This window comes from Podarcis melisellensis (genome assembly GCF_964234715.1).
Source record: "Podarcis melisellensis genome assembly, chromosome: 4".
NCBI classification, from domain to species: Eukaryota; Metazoa; Chordata; class Lepidosauria; order Squamata; family Lacertidae; genus Podarcis; species Podarcis melisellensis.
This window is the reverse complement of record NC_138531.1, coordinates 27,157,043-27,173,250: the sequence shown is the minus strand read 5'-3', so window position 1 is coordinate 27,173,250 and position 16,208 is coordinate 27,157,043. Positions and strand designations below refer to the sequence as shown.

At 41.6% G+C, this 16,208-nt stretch overlaps 1 protein-coding gene and 2 long non-coding RNA genes across 5 annotated transcripts in view; 1 reads left to right on the top strand and 2 right to left on the bottom strand.

Moving 5' to 3' along the window:
- Positions 1-165: 165 nt before the first annotated feature.
- On the bottom strand, positions 166-3,068 carry LOC309367865. The gene is made up of 2 exons (XR_014167399.1): positions 1,019-3,068; positions 166-874 (listed from the first exon to the last, which is right to left on the bottom strand). It is a non-coding gene; the product is annotated as an uncharacterized lncRNA (long non-coding RNA).
- A 214-nt stretch (positions 3,069-3,282) lies between these two features.
- The window catches only part of ADPRHL1 (ADP-ribosylhydrolase like 1), a 37,018-nt gene continuing 24,092 nt past the window's right edge, over positions 3,283-16,208 (top strand). For all 3 annotated transcript variants that reach the window (XM_081907374.1, XM_081907373.1, XM_081907375.1), the window contains exons 1-2: positions 3,283-3,666; positions 9,748-9,912. In XM_081907374.1, coding sequence (XP_081763500.1) covers positions 3,450-3,666; positions 9,748-9,912 — 382 coding nt within the window. In that variant the 5' untranslated portion in view covers positions 3,283-3,449. The remainder of the gene's footprint in view (positions 3,667-9,747; positions 9,913-16,208) is intronic.
- On the bottom strand, positions 7,783-14,560 carry LOC309367876. The gene is made up of 3 exons (XR_014167411.1): positions 14,152-14,560; positions 7,964-8,036; positions 7,783-7,835 (listed from the first exon to the last, which is right to left on the bottom strand). It is a non-coding gene; the product is annotated as an uncharacterized lncRNA (long non-coding RNA).

The following is a 16,208-nucleotide window of genomic DNA, read 5'->3' as shown; positions in this document are numbered from 1 at the left end:
CCACTGAAATCAAAGTCACTTAAAAAGTGCTTAAGTTCATTTGATTATGTCGTTATATATGCAGCAGTCTGATACTGAGTGATTTCCAAATCGTGGCCAAGAACTCAAGGTGTATTGATTGTCAACTCATAGATTAAGGACCGAGAAATGCATTGCGCCTTGACCTAAAGTGGGTTCCACAAATGGTACCAGCATTATTTTATCTTTTTTAAACTATATAGATGCAAAGGAAGACAGGACTGTTGTGCCTCCTATGTAGAAGGAGTGATTTCAGCAGACATATCTTTCTCAGCCTGCATGACTTCCCTTCTTAAATTTCCTCTCTGTATGGCAGTCGAAGTTCCAGGAGCCCATCTCTTCCTTGTAACTTGTTATCCTAGAAAGAAATAGAGGAAGGTGAACATTTGCAATAAATAAAGTACATAAATTAAATTGGGTCCCATGTTGCATCTAATAAGGTTGAAAGCATGTAAAGTGGTGGATTTCACAAGCCTTCCTTTTGAGTTACAAAAAAGTCAGTAGAGGGTAATGTCAAGCTATGTGGTACAAGGTGGCCAATTTCACTTTTAGACTAGTTTAACATCATCAGCTGTGTTCTGCTAAGGTGAAACTTCAGTAAGAAAAATGGAAACTACAAACAACAACAGTAGTGAATTGAATGTTGCCTATCTTTCATTTCACCACTAGATGCCAGTATGACAGCTTTTAGATATCTCTTAGTTTTCTAGCCCGGTGGTTAGGCTAGGAACTGTGAAAAAGTCAGGTACAGTATTCTCAAAAGGTCATTCAACTACCTTAATGCATTTGCCCAGAAATGTATCTGGACATTAAATGTCTTCAGATGGGGTCTACAGCAGGCCTTCCTAATCTGTGGCTCTCTAGATCAGTGTTTCCCAACCTTGTGCCTCCAGCTGTTTTTGGACTACAATTCCCATCATCCCTGACCACTGGTCTTGCTAGTCAGGGATGATGGGAGTTGTAGTTCAAAAACAGCTGGAGGCACAAGGTTGGGAAACACTGCTCTAGATGTTCCTGGACTAGAATTCTCATCATCCTTGAGTCTTGGCCATGCTGCCTGAGGCTGATAGCAGTTAAGAGTCCACATGGAGTGCCACAGATTAGCTATCTGTGATCTACAGCAAAAAAAAAGACCCTAACAGGTTGCGCTAGGTTTGAAGCTGTCCTTGCAAGATCAGTGGGATAGAAATGCTTTGTCTTTAAATGTTAAACCCTTGCTTTTTTTCTAATAACCAGTTACATTCGTCTACTGCTTCTTAATCTAAGTGTTAAACAGTTAAAATGTGATATTGGATACAGACATGTATTGCAGGTTAAACATGAAAATCTTAGCAGCATTTTCATAGTTTGTATTAGAATTTAACTTGAAGCTTAATGTATTTGAGCATGCAGATGGTTATCACAACCCTTACATTCTCCTGTTCTTATATTTTGAGGATATATGTCCTTAATACAGTTTAGTATGGTGGGCAATATTTGCAAAATTTAACATATCCCTGGTACATTGAGAATTCTGGAACTTCATGGGGATCCCAGAATTGATCAAGGGACAAGATTTGAAATAATGGTGGCCAAGTTCCTAAATATACGCTGCATAATTTTCTGCAACATCTAGTGTTCGGTTAACCTTAAAACTGCAATGAAGAGAATGATGATTGAGAGCACTGTCTCCATTCATCAGAGCCAACAAAATACTTGTTATTGTGCACCAAAAATGATAATTAACAAGTCATAAAATGGGGGTGGATTTATACATTAAAGGCAATAAGCACAAAACACAATATAACAATCTTTATTTTCCAATCACAGCAAACTTTTGAATCAGGTTATAATTTCCAGTACATGTAATAGGAACATAAGCTGGAATGAAAAAGGCTTGCTCAAGAACAAACAATGACTCCGAACTCAGGTGTTCAAAGCAAATCCAGCTGATTTATCAGTAGTGTCAGTTGGACTCTCCAGTATGTGCATGACAGTTGTGCAACTGAGTTACAACAATCTTGATGGCAAAAGAGATATTGCTGCCTGATGAAATAAGTTCATTTAATTAGTAACACCAAAATTTGGTTTGAGTGCTAAATTCTCTGCAGAAAATGTATGAATGAAGATTACTGTAATCTCTGAAAATATGTTTTGGGACAATCTTACACAAATGTAACCCATGCTTTGTTAAAACTGCCAGGTTTTTTCTTCTAACCCTATGCACTTCAGGGAATTAAAACAGGAAGTGGTCAGTTGCCATAACTAATTCATATTTTTAAATATGGATCTTCCAAAATACTGATGGATCGTCATCTTGTTTGGCTTGTAAAGCTGTTTTTGTACTACTATATTAGGAAATAATTTTATATTCTCAGAGGTGGAATGAAGAGAATATTAAAAGATGGCCTTTCCTTTTAGCAATGAGTAGCACCTTTTTGTTAGCTTGTGAGTTGCCTTGCAGAACTACCCCTTTCCTTCACAGGCCTGTGAAATTTTGTGTCACATTTTATTTAAATCACGTTGTTCAAAGTTTACATTTCTGTATTTTCTCACAGTGGATAAAATGTAAAAGTATTTTCCTACCTACATGCTCAAGTGTGAATCCTGCCAGAGATTTTTTTAATGAGAGAGAACCTTGAATTATGCTGGAAATAGAAACCAAAGCTAAGCATCCTTTGGGGAATGCCTAGTTGCCCCAGAATAACCTAACTATGTGTGTACATAATGTGATTCTCATGCAGGAACACTCGGAAGGAAACACTGTTCAACTACTTCTGTATGACCCAGTGTTGTCTCACTGCAATAAAACATTTATGAGTGTGCTGCAGGGCAGCAAAGAAACTTAAAGCCAGCTCAGTTCATTGATGAATTGGCTTTCCATTTTCTTCTTTTTATTGCTACCTTCCTTCTCACCTTTATGGTCTTCTTCCTCTGGTGTCTATAATCACTGACCCAGTTTTGTGTTTTTCTCAGTTCCCCCCCCCCAAAAAAGTAACTGAATACAGTACTACAAAAGTCAAAGAAAAATATGCTCATTTGCACAGCTGTAAAAATAAACCTCCTGATTACAGCATGTGTTTTTCTAGGTGTAGAGTTACTTGAACTGGATAGCCAAAATATTTCTTGGCTTGCTTTGTCCAGGATTGTTAGGAGGGTTTTTGATTTTTGCTACTTGCATGGACTAGTGCATTGCACACTTTGGGAGCTTGCAGCTTAAAAATAAGTCAGAAAATTCTTGGACTAACAATTTCTATCCCTTCATTGGATGTCAGACAAGTGGTGGCATCTGCAAAGCCAGAAAAGGAAAGGCTTGCCTTATACAGACAGCTCTGTGCAATGACACAATGGCTCCGATATAAAGTGTTGCTTGACCTGAGCTTGGAAGGCAAAGGAACAAAGAAACATCAAGTGACAGTTTTTGAGAACTGAAGAAGCATTGAAGCCCCTTTATGATGGATAAATTTAAGGCTGCTCTGTTGCTGGCAGGGGTAGGAGACGCTCTGGGCTATCGAAATTTCACGCGGGAAAATAATGCATTAGGTGCAAAGATTCAAGGGGAACTGAAAGAAATTGGAGGACTCGAGAACCTGGTCCTGTCATCTGACAAATGGCCAATCAGTGATAATACTCTTATGCACATGGCTACAGCCGAGGCTCTCGTCACAGGTAGGAAAAACTTCAGGTTGTATGCAAGCTGGGAGGGGAAGGCTAAAACTGGAGAACAGCTGTAATTATTGTGTTCTGTTACCTGAGCAGCCAGTTTGTGCAGAAATTCATGCTACCTTCAGTTATCAATGCATATGATAACTTGGTTTTGCCATATAACTAGCATGGTTGCTGAGAATGTAAATGATACAAGGAGTCTTCCCTTCAAATAACACCTCAAGTATGAACTTGCTAGGTAGCCAACTATTTCTCATCTTTTTATTTCAATATGGAGAAGAGAATACGGGTCTACCTTATTACTGAGAATAATTGAGTCTCACCGTTCTCACTATATATATAAATATATATAATTAATGAGAATGAATATGATTTCCATTCACAGTAAGAAGGTTACATTTTCTCTTTGTTGGTTGTATAGAATTTATTGTTGAAAGGTATAAACTAAGAGAACACATTTTTCTTTCACTGGATGCATTGACATAAACTTGCCTTGAATGAAACATGGATGGGGAAAGAAAACCTTAAGCCATTTTCCTTTGTCAGAGTTGCCTGTTCCTGACTGGTATGTAGACAGCTGCCCATCATAGTAAGTATCAACTCCCTTTGCATCAAAAGCATCCAATATTGTCAAGTTATTGAATGCAACGGTATCTTACAACCCAATTTATTTGTTGTTTCTATGATACTTCCAAGATAACTGCTGAACAAAACATCTGTATCTTCACTGAAGACAAATGCTCTGCAAATGTGTTGCACTTCTCAGCGTGTTTTCTAGAATCAGGGAAGTCAATGAAATTTCTCTGACATTCCACTCTTATCTGACTGCTGCTGAGATGCTCTAAATTTAGCCACCAGAGGCCTGCTGAAGAGAATCTGGGATATTTCGTGTCTAGCTACTGGTTAGCCAATGATGTGAGCAGGAGCTAATACCCTAAAGATAATGGCAAGATGTCAACCTATCATGGAAAAGGATGACTAACATACTTCTGAATATAGTCAGTGATTAAATGCATGTCACATGTTTCCTGCTTCTTGACCTCTGTATGAGCATAAATGTTATCTGCAAGGCTTATCAAGCTGCTTTGCAACCATTTTTAGCTGTACAAAAGCAAGCTACATACATATCCCTCTGCCTATAGCGTATACAGCAGGGTAGCTGCTGTTTCTAAATCTCATTTTTGCACTTCTGTCTGAATTCCATCAATTGCAATTGTAAGCAGCAATTGTTATAATACATGTGTGCTGTGTGATCTTCCTGTTTTAGACATAGGAACTTGATAAAATCAGTTTCTAGCCATTTAAGAAAATACATGTTTTCCCATTTTGAAAAGCAAAATGCACCTTAACTTCCTCATCATGGGTTGAGATAGTACAAGCCCCCCTTTACGCGTGTTCGATATGTGCATGGCTGTCTGGAAGTGACCCAAAAACATCACAAAAAGGGATGGGTTGGGGACAGAACAGGGTTTTTGCAGGCTTTTCCAATGGTGTTTCAAATATACACAATTTCATGTAACCCTCCCCTCCGTAAATGGAGGTTGCCTGTATCACCTTTTGTGTCTACTGGACTGAGCACTGAATGAAAGATAATTTGAAATCTAATAATGGCACCTGGTTTTATCTTAAGTGTAAGGCATCTATCTGAACCCTATCTTCCTTTGTCCTTTGGTGATCTCTAAATTGATTTACCATAACTTATCTTTTAGGGTTGTTGAAACCAGAACATAAAAATCTCAGGCTGGACTGCAGAGTGGCTGCTTCTGCAGCTTCGCAGTCCTAATGTTTTCTAGAGCAGGTAACAGCACTTTTCAGTTGCCTCCCTCCTTAAAGCAGCTATACAATATTATTTCCTTGCATATCCTTACCATTTTCCAAAATCAATAGTGTCTAGACCATAAAGTTGAATATATAGCTGCCATTGATCAAAACAATTGTGCCATCTCTTGGCCAGGATAGTATTATGGTTTTGTGGTGGGGGTAAGGTAAAAAAGTAAGATGTATGCAGAGACCTTCCTAACCCCTGGATCACGCAAGTGTTATAATATAAGCCAAGCTAGCTTCCTGGTGAGGTGATTGCCTGGGTGATGGGCCATTAAAGGAAACAAAGGAAAGAGGTGTATGTGAGATGGGAAAGGGATGGTTAGAAGGAAAAGCAGAGTTGAGATGTGACCTAGAAGGAAAACAGCAAGCTGGGGAGAGAGTCAGATCAATGTTTGATTTCTGTTCGAATTCAAGGCTGCAGCTATGGGAGAAACAAAACCCTCTAGGGTTGCTAATGCTGCAAACCCATCCATTGTAGGCTCAGGTTGTCTGTATGTATAAATAAACCGTATAAAGGAACCATAGTCTGCACTGTGCCTCGTTCCAAAATGAAACAACCCTGGGTTAGCGCCTGGAGCCCCTGGAATCTCACGTCACTGAGAGACTGTGGTGGCGTGCAACAATATGTAGACGTGTGATCATCTGTTTCTCCTACGTCAAGGCATATGGATCACTGGCATTCATGGCAGAGTGCCCCAGGACCTATGATGCTATTGGAGCCATTGACCAGGTGGTGTGCATCAGGTGTATCTGTATTCATACTGCAGGATTCAGTGTGACCTAAATCAACAAGTGAAATGGGCAGAAGGGCTGTAATGAGATGGGCTGCCTTGAAATTACAAATATAACAAGTTGCAGGAGGCCAAACAGGTCTGCATATCCCCCCATCATGGCCAATACAATTCTGTCTGAATCTCCAAGGGTTTGGCTCTTTTCAGCGTTAGCACTGCATCAGTTCTGATGATGAGAAAGTTCAAGGCCCAGCTAGTAGATAAAGCACCAGTGAACATGGTTGTGAACCTTTTAGCTGCAATTTGCACACTATGGAAGCAGCTGCTCACGCAAGCTCAAAAACTTGTGGCTGCCTCCTTATATTGGCAGTAGGTGCACACATATGGTTGAAGCTGATAGCCATGCTCTGGGAACCTCCTGGAAGCTACCTCCAGGATTTCTGTATTCAGGCACATATATCGAGTTAACAGAAAAACAGAACTGGAAACTGTAAAGTCTGTGTACCCCTTCTTATTTTGGGTGTTTATACTACTGTTTACTATGCACTTGGGACACGGGTGGCGCTGTAGTCTAAACCACAGAGCCTAGGGCTTGCTGATCAAAAGGTTCAAATCCCTGCGAAGGGATGAGCTTATGTTTCTCGGTCCGTGCTCCTGCCAACCTAGCAGTTTGAAAGCACGTCAAAGTGCAAGTAGATAAATAGGTACCACTCCAGCGGGAAGGTAAACGGTGTTTCCGTGCTCTGCTCTGGTTCACCAGAAGTGGCTTAGTCATGCTGGCCACATGACCCGGAAGCTGTACGCCGGCTCCCTCGGCCAATAAAGCGAGATGAGCGCCGCAAGCCCAGAGTCGGCCACAACTGGACCTAATGGTCAGGGGTCCCTTTGCCTTTACTATGCATTCAGTGCATTTCCAGTGCTGGGTTTTTATCCTGTGGTCACATGATGTTATCCAAAATGTGCCCTATACTAAAAGTGAAAATCTGGACACAAAAGCCTTTTCCCCCCCTTTCAGAATCTAAAAGAAAAAGACATTTTAAGTGACTGCTGAAAATTCCGCCCAGACACTATTTTTGATGGTGAATCTCGGCTATGTCTGGGAAATTTTAGAGTGCAGTAAAGTTGTTTCTCCCCCCCTTCCCAGCCAGAATGTTTCACAGCGCTTTGCCCACAAGCTATTCCCATCAGCCTGGCTCCATTGGATTTGTTTCTGTTTGTGTACACATCCAGAAGTGTCGACCAGGTTGAGGATGTTTTTACCCTGTGCAAAGATGTTCACATCTTGACTAGAGATGAATTAGGAATGGCTTAACACACCTTTAATCTGCTGATCTTTCCATCCTCACCGTTCTTCGCTGCCTCTTAATATTCACATAGGATAGTACCAAGCAATAATATGGCTCATGTGAATAAAGTAGGGAAATGAAGGGAAGTTTTCTTTATGGAAGACGTAATGGAACCTAAAATCAGGACTATAAATAGAGGAGCGTCCTAACTTACTTAACACTTCACTGCAGGGTGAGGAATGTTAATGCCAGGGCAAAATACTTAGGGCTTATCCCGACTTTCCTTGTTATAAAAATGAACCACTGCAGGGTTGCTGTATCTCACCCCAACCTGCAATGTGGGAATAAAACCAATGGAAAAACAATGCATTCTGACTGTAAACTACTCTCTCAGCTTCATTCGAAAATGTGATAGTGGTCCAACATTGCAAGTTTGTTATAAGTGACTTACAGCCTGACCTGAAGTATTCAGTGTACAATACTCTGCCATGCTGACATAAATCAATCTCTCCCAGCCAGAGTTCCTTTCAACCTGCAATATGGGACAATGGGCTACATTTGCTATGGAATTTGCATGGGGGGGGGGGCGCGAGGTCGAGTTCTTTCTCAACATTACTACTTTTGGGTAGGGTTGGGAGAGGGATGGGTGATGCCCAGTGCTAGCTACATTATTTTTTTTTTATTTATTCATTGTTTTCTATATGTATCTCTCAGTTCTGTTTGTTGGAACGTTTAAAAATGGCTTTGCAGGGCGATTCCAGACTGGTGCTATTTTGGAGTGGGTTTTAAGCACATATGGACTAATTCAGGTTGTACCTTTATAGCTGATGGAGAGGTCTTGTGCAACAAACCCACTTCTTTAATAAGGAAAGTGATATTGCATTGGAACACACAGGACAGCACTTGTTTGGTGAAAGGTCATTTAACATCCCTACAAACACATCAGAATGAAAGCTCATTAAATAACCAATGTCGTCGTTATCTAGTCTCCCTGGAAATACACCAGGATGAATATATAAAACTGCATCCCTGTTTCAGCCACTCCATTTTCTACCATTTTTTTTGGATACAGAGATCCCAAAAGTGCCCCTGTTCATATACAGAGTTTTTTTCCACCATGGTATCCAGTTTATGGAGTAAGAACCCCAAAGAGTTACAGTCGTCCCCTCATTGCCTTGCAATAAAAGCTACAGTGGTAATCCATTCTGGAAGTCCGTTCCAAAACCAAAGCGTTTCAAAACCAAGGCGTGCTTTCCCATAGAAATTAATGCAATATGGATTAATCCATTCCAGACTTTTAAAAACAACCCCTAAAACAGCAATTTAACATGAATTTTACTATCTAACAAGACCATTGATCCATAAAATGAAAGCAATAAACAATGCACTGCAGTCACACAATCAATCAGTCAGTAGCTGAACTGGGTTCCACACAGTAACAAAAACAAAACAAAAAAGAGCTGCAAAAACAAAACCGCAAAATAAATAGCAAAAACAGACAGACCTCAGCATAATACTCAAAACGGAAGTGTGGCACTCAAAACGGAAGCATAACACTCAAAACAGAGCATGTTTGGCTTCCGAAAAAAAGTTCACAAACCGGAACACTTAGTGTTTGGGTTCCAAATTGTTTGGGTACCAAGGCATTTGAGAACCAAGGTACCACTGTATATTATTTCAACTGTTTTAAAGGTTAATTTCCCTCTGATTAAAATTTTTGCTCTTCTGCTTTTGTTAAATTTTATGGTATTGTGTTTGATGGTATTGTATTAGCTACCCCTGCTTTATGTTGTTGTGTAAGCCACACAGAGTGGGCATTTTGCCTAGAAAGGTAGGATGTAAATGTATATGCCCCAGCTCCAGCTTTTCTCTCACTTGACCCCTCTAAGTAAACATGCATAGAATTGCACTATACATTATTTAACCTCCTAATTGTGTTTGTGATGGGCAGGTTCCCCCCCCCCCCCCAGCTGGAACTCACCACAACTCAGTTCCGGCACTTCTCAGGTGCCATTGCCATTATAAGAGAACAAGGGAGGCATTCGTGGTGAGTTCCAGCACCTCGTTTTTCTAGCAAAATAGCACTGACGACAGAGTAGTTCAAGGGTCTTAAGGTGTCACTGATCCATCTTTAGCAACCTTGACAAATTAAAAAAGCAGCAGCAGGAGTGATTTCCTTTTCTCCTTTAGAACATTCCCTGCTGCATCATCTGACTATATAACACTTTTCTTCCCCTGAACAGATTACTGGTGTTTAGAAGACCTATATCGGGAACTTGTAAAACGTTACGTGGATGCTATTGACAAACTTCCTGGGAGACGGTCAGATCCTGCTACTATCGAAGGCTGCTCCCAACTGAAGCCAGACAACTATCTCCTGGCTTGGCACACACCATTTAATGAGAAAGGTAAGGTGGTGGTTTTTCTGAGTTGAAACTTATCCTACATCATTGTACTTTAAAGTAACCTACAGTGGATTGGTAAGGGATAATAAAGTCAGGGCCAGCTCAAGACATTTTGCTGCCTGAGGCAAAGGACAAAGTGGCACCCCCCCCCGAACCAAATGCATACACAGAAGCCGATCTGACTGGTAGAATCATAGAATTGTAGCGTTGGAAGGGACCCCAAGGGTCATCTAGTCCAACCCCCTGCAATGCTGGGATCCCAGATAAAGCATCTATGACAGATGGCCATCCAACCTCTACTTAAAAATCCTACTCCAGTACAGTGGTACCTCGGGTTAAGTAGTTAATTCGTTCCGGAGGTCTGTTCTTAACCTGAAACTGTTCTTAACCTGAAGCACCACTTTAGTTAATGGGGCCTCCTGCTGCCACTGCACCGCCGGAGCACGATTTCTGTTCTCATCCTGAAGCAAAGTTCTTAACCCAAGGTAATATTTCTGGGTTAGCGGAGTCTGTAACCTGAAACATATGTAACCCGAGGTACCACTGTACTATACTTGAGGGCAGCAGGCTAGGAGTGCCACTGAATTCAGTGGGTTTACTTCTAAGTGTAGGATTGCACTGTTAGGCTGCGAGTTCATGGACACTAACCTGATAGGAAGCCCCATGGCACAAAGGAGGGCTTACTTCTGAGTAAACATGAATGTGATTGCGTTATTTTTGCAATCTGAAGAGTTTCCCATTTTGCTGCTATCTGAGCACTAACTGATTTAAACCAGTGTTCATTACGTCGTTGTTTTTTTACATAGCCCCAAAGAAGTACTGTTGGTTCTGGAGGCAACCACAACTTCTTACATAGAAAGCTGCCTTATACTTAAGTCACAGTATAGGTCCATCTGGCTCAGTGTTCTCTACAGTTGATGAACAGTGACTCTCCTGGATTTAAGACAGGATTGTATCCCATCCCTTCCTGCAGATGCTGGGGACTGAACATGGAACCTTCTGCATTGCAAAACAGATATTCTACGATCCTCCCCCTACATTCTCATTTAATCTACTTCTGACTATAATGCCTCACTCAGTAATGAAGTATATAATTACCGGTATTTTGATTCTTTATATGCTTTATAAGTTGCCTATAGTTACACATGTTGATGCGTAAGGGCAGGTTTCTTCCTTGTATGGGCACTATGACCATGTGGGGAAAGACTGTACTCATTGTATAGTTTTTCAGCAATTCCATATTTGCCTGGGATGCGAAAGGCAAGCTGCCAGGAATTCCTTTTGTAGGGCATTGCGTCCTTTTGTAAGTTATCTCTGTCCAGTTTAAATGTCTATTTAAAGAGTCTTTGTGCTTGGCACGATGCCTTCTGGTCCAGATTTTTTTGTTCTGGAATTTGTGTTTCTTTTCAGGAATACAATCTGTCGTGGATCCTTTTAGGGGCCTGCACTAACCTGGACATTTTGTCCATGTAAAGCAGGGGTCAGCAAACTTTTTCAGCAGGGGGCTGGTCCACTGTCCCTCAGACCTTGTGAGGGGCCAGACTATATTGGGGGGGGGGATGAACAAATTCCTATGCCCCACAAATAACCCAGAGATGCATTTTAAATAAAAGGAAACATTCTACTCATGTAAAAACATGCTGGATTCCTGGACCATCTGCAGGCCGGATTGAGAAGGTGATTGGGCCACATCCGGCCCTGGGCCTTAGTCTGCCTGCCCATGATGTAAAGTAATCTATTTAAACCAAATTGCCCGGGGAACAAAACAAGGCATATGTGATGCCTCTCAGAGTATGGTCCGAGACGCAACTTCACTGTGGTAGTTATTGTATTATTTAGGCTTCAAATGCAAGTACTGTTTTTGAGGGTACAGGGGGCGGGCGGGTGTGGGGGATTCCCTGGTCCTGAATGGGGTAACTGTGCCCCTGAAGGACCAAGTGTGCAGCCTGGGAGTCATTTTGGACTCACAGCTGTCCATGGAGGCGCAGGTTAATTCTGTGTCCAGGGCAGCTGTCTACCAGCTCCACCTGGTACGCAGGCTAAGACCCTACCGCCCACGGACTGTCTCGCCAGAGTGGTGCATGCTCTAGTTATCTCCCGCTTGAACTACTGCAATGCACTCTACGTGGGGCTACCTTTGAAGGTGACCCGGAAACTGCAATTAATCCAGAATGCAGCAGCTAGACTGGTGACTGGGAGTGGCCACCGGGACCACATAACACCGGTCCTGAGAGATCTGCATTGGCTTCCAGTACGTTTCCGAGCACAATTCAAAGTGTTGGTGCTGACCTTTAAAGCCCTAAACGGCCTCGGTCCTGTATACCTGAAGGAGCGTCTCCACCCCCATCATTCAGCCCGGACACTGAGATCCAGTGCCGAGGGCCTTCTGGCGGTTCCCTCATTGCGAGAAGTGAAGTTACAGGGAACCAGACAGAGGGCCTTCTTGGTAGTGGTGCCCACCCTGTGGAACGCCCTCCCACCAGATGTCAAGGAAATAAGCAGCTATCCTATCTTTAAAAGACATCTTAAGGCAGCCATGTTCAGGGAAGTTTTTAATATTTAACACTGTACTGTTTTTAACACTTGATTGGGAGCCGCCCAGAGTGGCTGGGGAGACTCAGCCAGATGGGCGGGGTATAAATATATTATTATTATTATTATTATTATTATTATTATTATTATTATTATTATTATTTGCATTCTGCAGAGAGATCACTTTCCAGTCTTTAGTACTAACCATTTAGAAGAGGCATTGTACGTCTTCTTCACTGGCTGCAAATGGCCTCACAGGGAAAGTGCAGATTCCAGACCTAGCACTGTGTTGATGTGACACTATATCACTGGAATATAGAACCACTCAACACCAGCATCATATATTGATGCAACTTCATGGCATAAACATTGTAATGTAATACGATGATTATTTTTGTCTCTCTGCAATCAACCTCGTTTGACAGTGCTGCTGCCTCTCTCCCCACTATGTCCTTCTCATAGCAATTGCTGGAAGAGAAAAGAAAAATACCTGGCAGTTTTAGCTCACTTTCCCCCCTCTGGCCCCGTTCCACGAACGAATAGCAGTTTGGTAGTGAAGCAGTTACAAGCACACTGCTCTCATTCATGCATATATCGAATAGAAACCTCAGAAAGTGTTTTGAGGAGGTATGTGTATCTCTCAAAGCAAAATCACAATAGCTATTTGAGATTCCACGTAGGATCTATGTAAGGTGAGTACAACTATAAACCCAATTAAGCCACACTTTAGGAATGGTGCTGCAAAGGTGGCTGTCTTCTGGAACTGTTATGTAGTGAAGTTCACCCTGGGCCAGCAGGGGGATACTGTAGATAATTTTCACTCAGGTCTGTAGATAGTTTTCACTCAGGTACACGTCAGTTATTTTAGGTGGGAAACTCTGGGTTGTTGTTGCTACAATGTTGTACCCACTATTCCACAGGAACTGCTTTCTTAAATGATGTATATGAAGACATGTGAAGTGAGAAATGGCTATATTCATAGCCACTAGAATGCTAGCAGACATTTGGTTGGTAATTTCTATTTCTATAAAGCATGGACTATGGAAGACTTGGATTTAGAGGCTTTGTCCCTTAAAAAGTCCGCCTCTGCCCCTCCCTCTCTTTCCAGCTTCATGTCATGCTACCACATATATAAATGGGTGGGGGCAACCAATTCAACAGCCAGATGCCTTTTGTGTAGCCCCAGGCTTAAATAAAACAAAACAAGCTAAAAATATAGAAAAAACTATCGTTAAAATGTACCGGTAATTAAAGGTTACATTGGCTAGGGGATATTATAACAACAACAACAACCTTTTTACCTAGTCCCTGCCTCTCCCTTTTGAGGTGACAACAGACTATGAGGCTCTAACAGCTTAATCTTATTCATAGCTTAACATGCACCAAGCCATTCAGTCGGGTGTGAAGCATTAAACTAATAAGCAAATACCAGGACTAAGTTCCACTACTAGGGTTGAAGCACGTTCCTGTGCCTGACAAGCTGGACACAGCACAGTTGGCATCCCGAACTCCTAAAAACGGCTGGCAGCCACGGTTTCTATGGAGAAAAAGGCCTCATAGGCCTAGTGCTGAATTTTGAAAAGGGTCAGGGTTTCAGGTTATCCTGCAACCTTATTCTCCAGCCTGGAAACCTTGTCTCTGTATATCTCTGGTATGGAAATGAACTCTGCTACTTGTTTTCTTTATGTATAACAATGAGTGGCTATTTACCCTTGTATGAACTTAGGTTGATGACACTTGAGTTGTCATCAGAGGCCTTGTTTCAGACGCCTGCCCTTTTGAGATACTGTGAGTGGTGATGGGAGACAGTCAGGGCCTCTTCTGTCATGGTCCTGGGTCTTTGGAAAATCTTCCTCAAAGAGGGCTGCTTGGCACTGACAGTGCTTTCCTCTAGATAGCTAATTATTTTATTGTTATTTATTCTTACCACTGTTTTCAATGCTGCTGTTACATTTTTTTTAATGTTTTGCTTATATTGCGACTTTATATGATGGAAGCTATATTGTGTTAAGAGGTGGCCTACACGAGTATTTGGATTTTGTGGGATTTTTGTATGGTGTTGCTTGTTGTGGATGCTTTTTATTGTTGTTGTTTAATCTGCTGTTTATTAATTGATGTTTTTTGACTCGGGACTCAGCCATACAGCTGCAAATATAACGTTTTAAGTGCATTATACAAATGTGACACTAGATGGCGGTAGTGAGCAAATGGCAAATTACACACATATTTTAAAACTTTTTTTAAAAAAGCATTTTCACAGCATTTTTAAAATATATGTGTGTAGATTCAGCCTGGCTTTTATTTCTTTATTATTGTTTTAACTTATATTTCCACATTCCTGCCCTTTAAACACCTCCAAGGTGGCTTGCAAAAGGTCATCTAGCAATATCAAGATAAAACTCACTTCAATTAATGTAATAATAATAATAATAATAAGAAGTCCCGGTAGCAATACAGCTGGATAATGGAGGGGTGTGATTGCCTTCCCTGCTGCGACCTAAGCAATGGATGTTGGTGCTTGGGGAGAAGGAACTCGCTGCTAGAAGCTGTTTCTAGGCTTGATGTAAAAGTTGTTGCTTTCCTTCCCTCTGAGACCCCAAATCAGCAACCTCCAGCTTTTATAATTCTTTCAAAATATTGTAAGTTACCTCAGTGGGGAAAAATGGGATATAAACATAAATTCACTCAAAATATATTACATATATAACCAGTGAAAGTGAATGTTTTCTTGAATTGATTTCATTAGGAAATTCAGCAAGAGAGAACACTGAACATGTCTACTGAGAAGCAAGTCCCACCGAGTTTGGTGGGACTTACTCCCAAATAAGTGGGGTACAGAAATGTATAGTCACACCCAGGCCTATGCAGAGCAGGGTGGGGGCAGCTAGGTACATTTGCCCTGGGCCTTGGAGGGCTCGGCTGGCTGGGGGGCAGGGTGGTTTGGCCTGCCAAGGGACCGGCTGCTTTTTTGTTTGAGTTAATAATAATAATGATAATAATGATAATAATGATAATAATGATAATAATAATAATAATAATAATAATAATAATAATAATAATAATTTATTTATACCCCGCCCATCTGGCTGAATTTCCCCAGCCACTCTGGGTGGCTCCCAATCAAATGTTAAAAACAGTACAGCATTAAATATTAAAAACTTCCCTGAACATGGCTGCCTTCAGATGTCTTTTAAATATAGGATAGCTGCTTATTTCCTTCATATCTGAAGGGAGGGTGTTCCACAGGGTGGGCGCCACCACCGAGAAGGCCCTCTGTCTGGTTCGTTACAACCTCACTTCTTGCAATGAGGGAACCACCAGAAGGCCCTTGGCACTGGACCTCAGTGTCCAGGCTGAACGATGGGGGTGGAGATGCTCCTTCAGGTATACAGGACCGAGGCCATTTAGGTCTTTAAAGTTCAGCACCAACACTTTGAATTGTGCTTGGAAACGTAATGGGAGTTTATAACTTTATTCTAAGAAGACTCCCAACTAGGGCCTCAGACAAGCTCTGCACGGGCCTGGTCACACCCATAGCTCTCATGTTAACATCAACAGGACTTAAAAGGTGTTTCATTTTGGATTACCACACCTTATATACGTATGTATACTGAATTATAATTACTATCTTCCTCCCAGCTTAGCAATGAGCCACCTGTTGCTCCCCCACAAGGGCTGCGCAGAGCTTCTCTCGGGTCCAGGGTGGCTGGGAGGTATGGGGCATTCTTGACATGACAGTTTAAGTCTGGCATGCCCTTGGTGTGGGG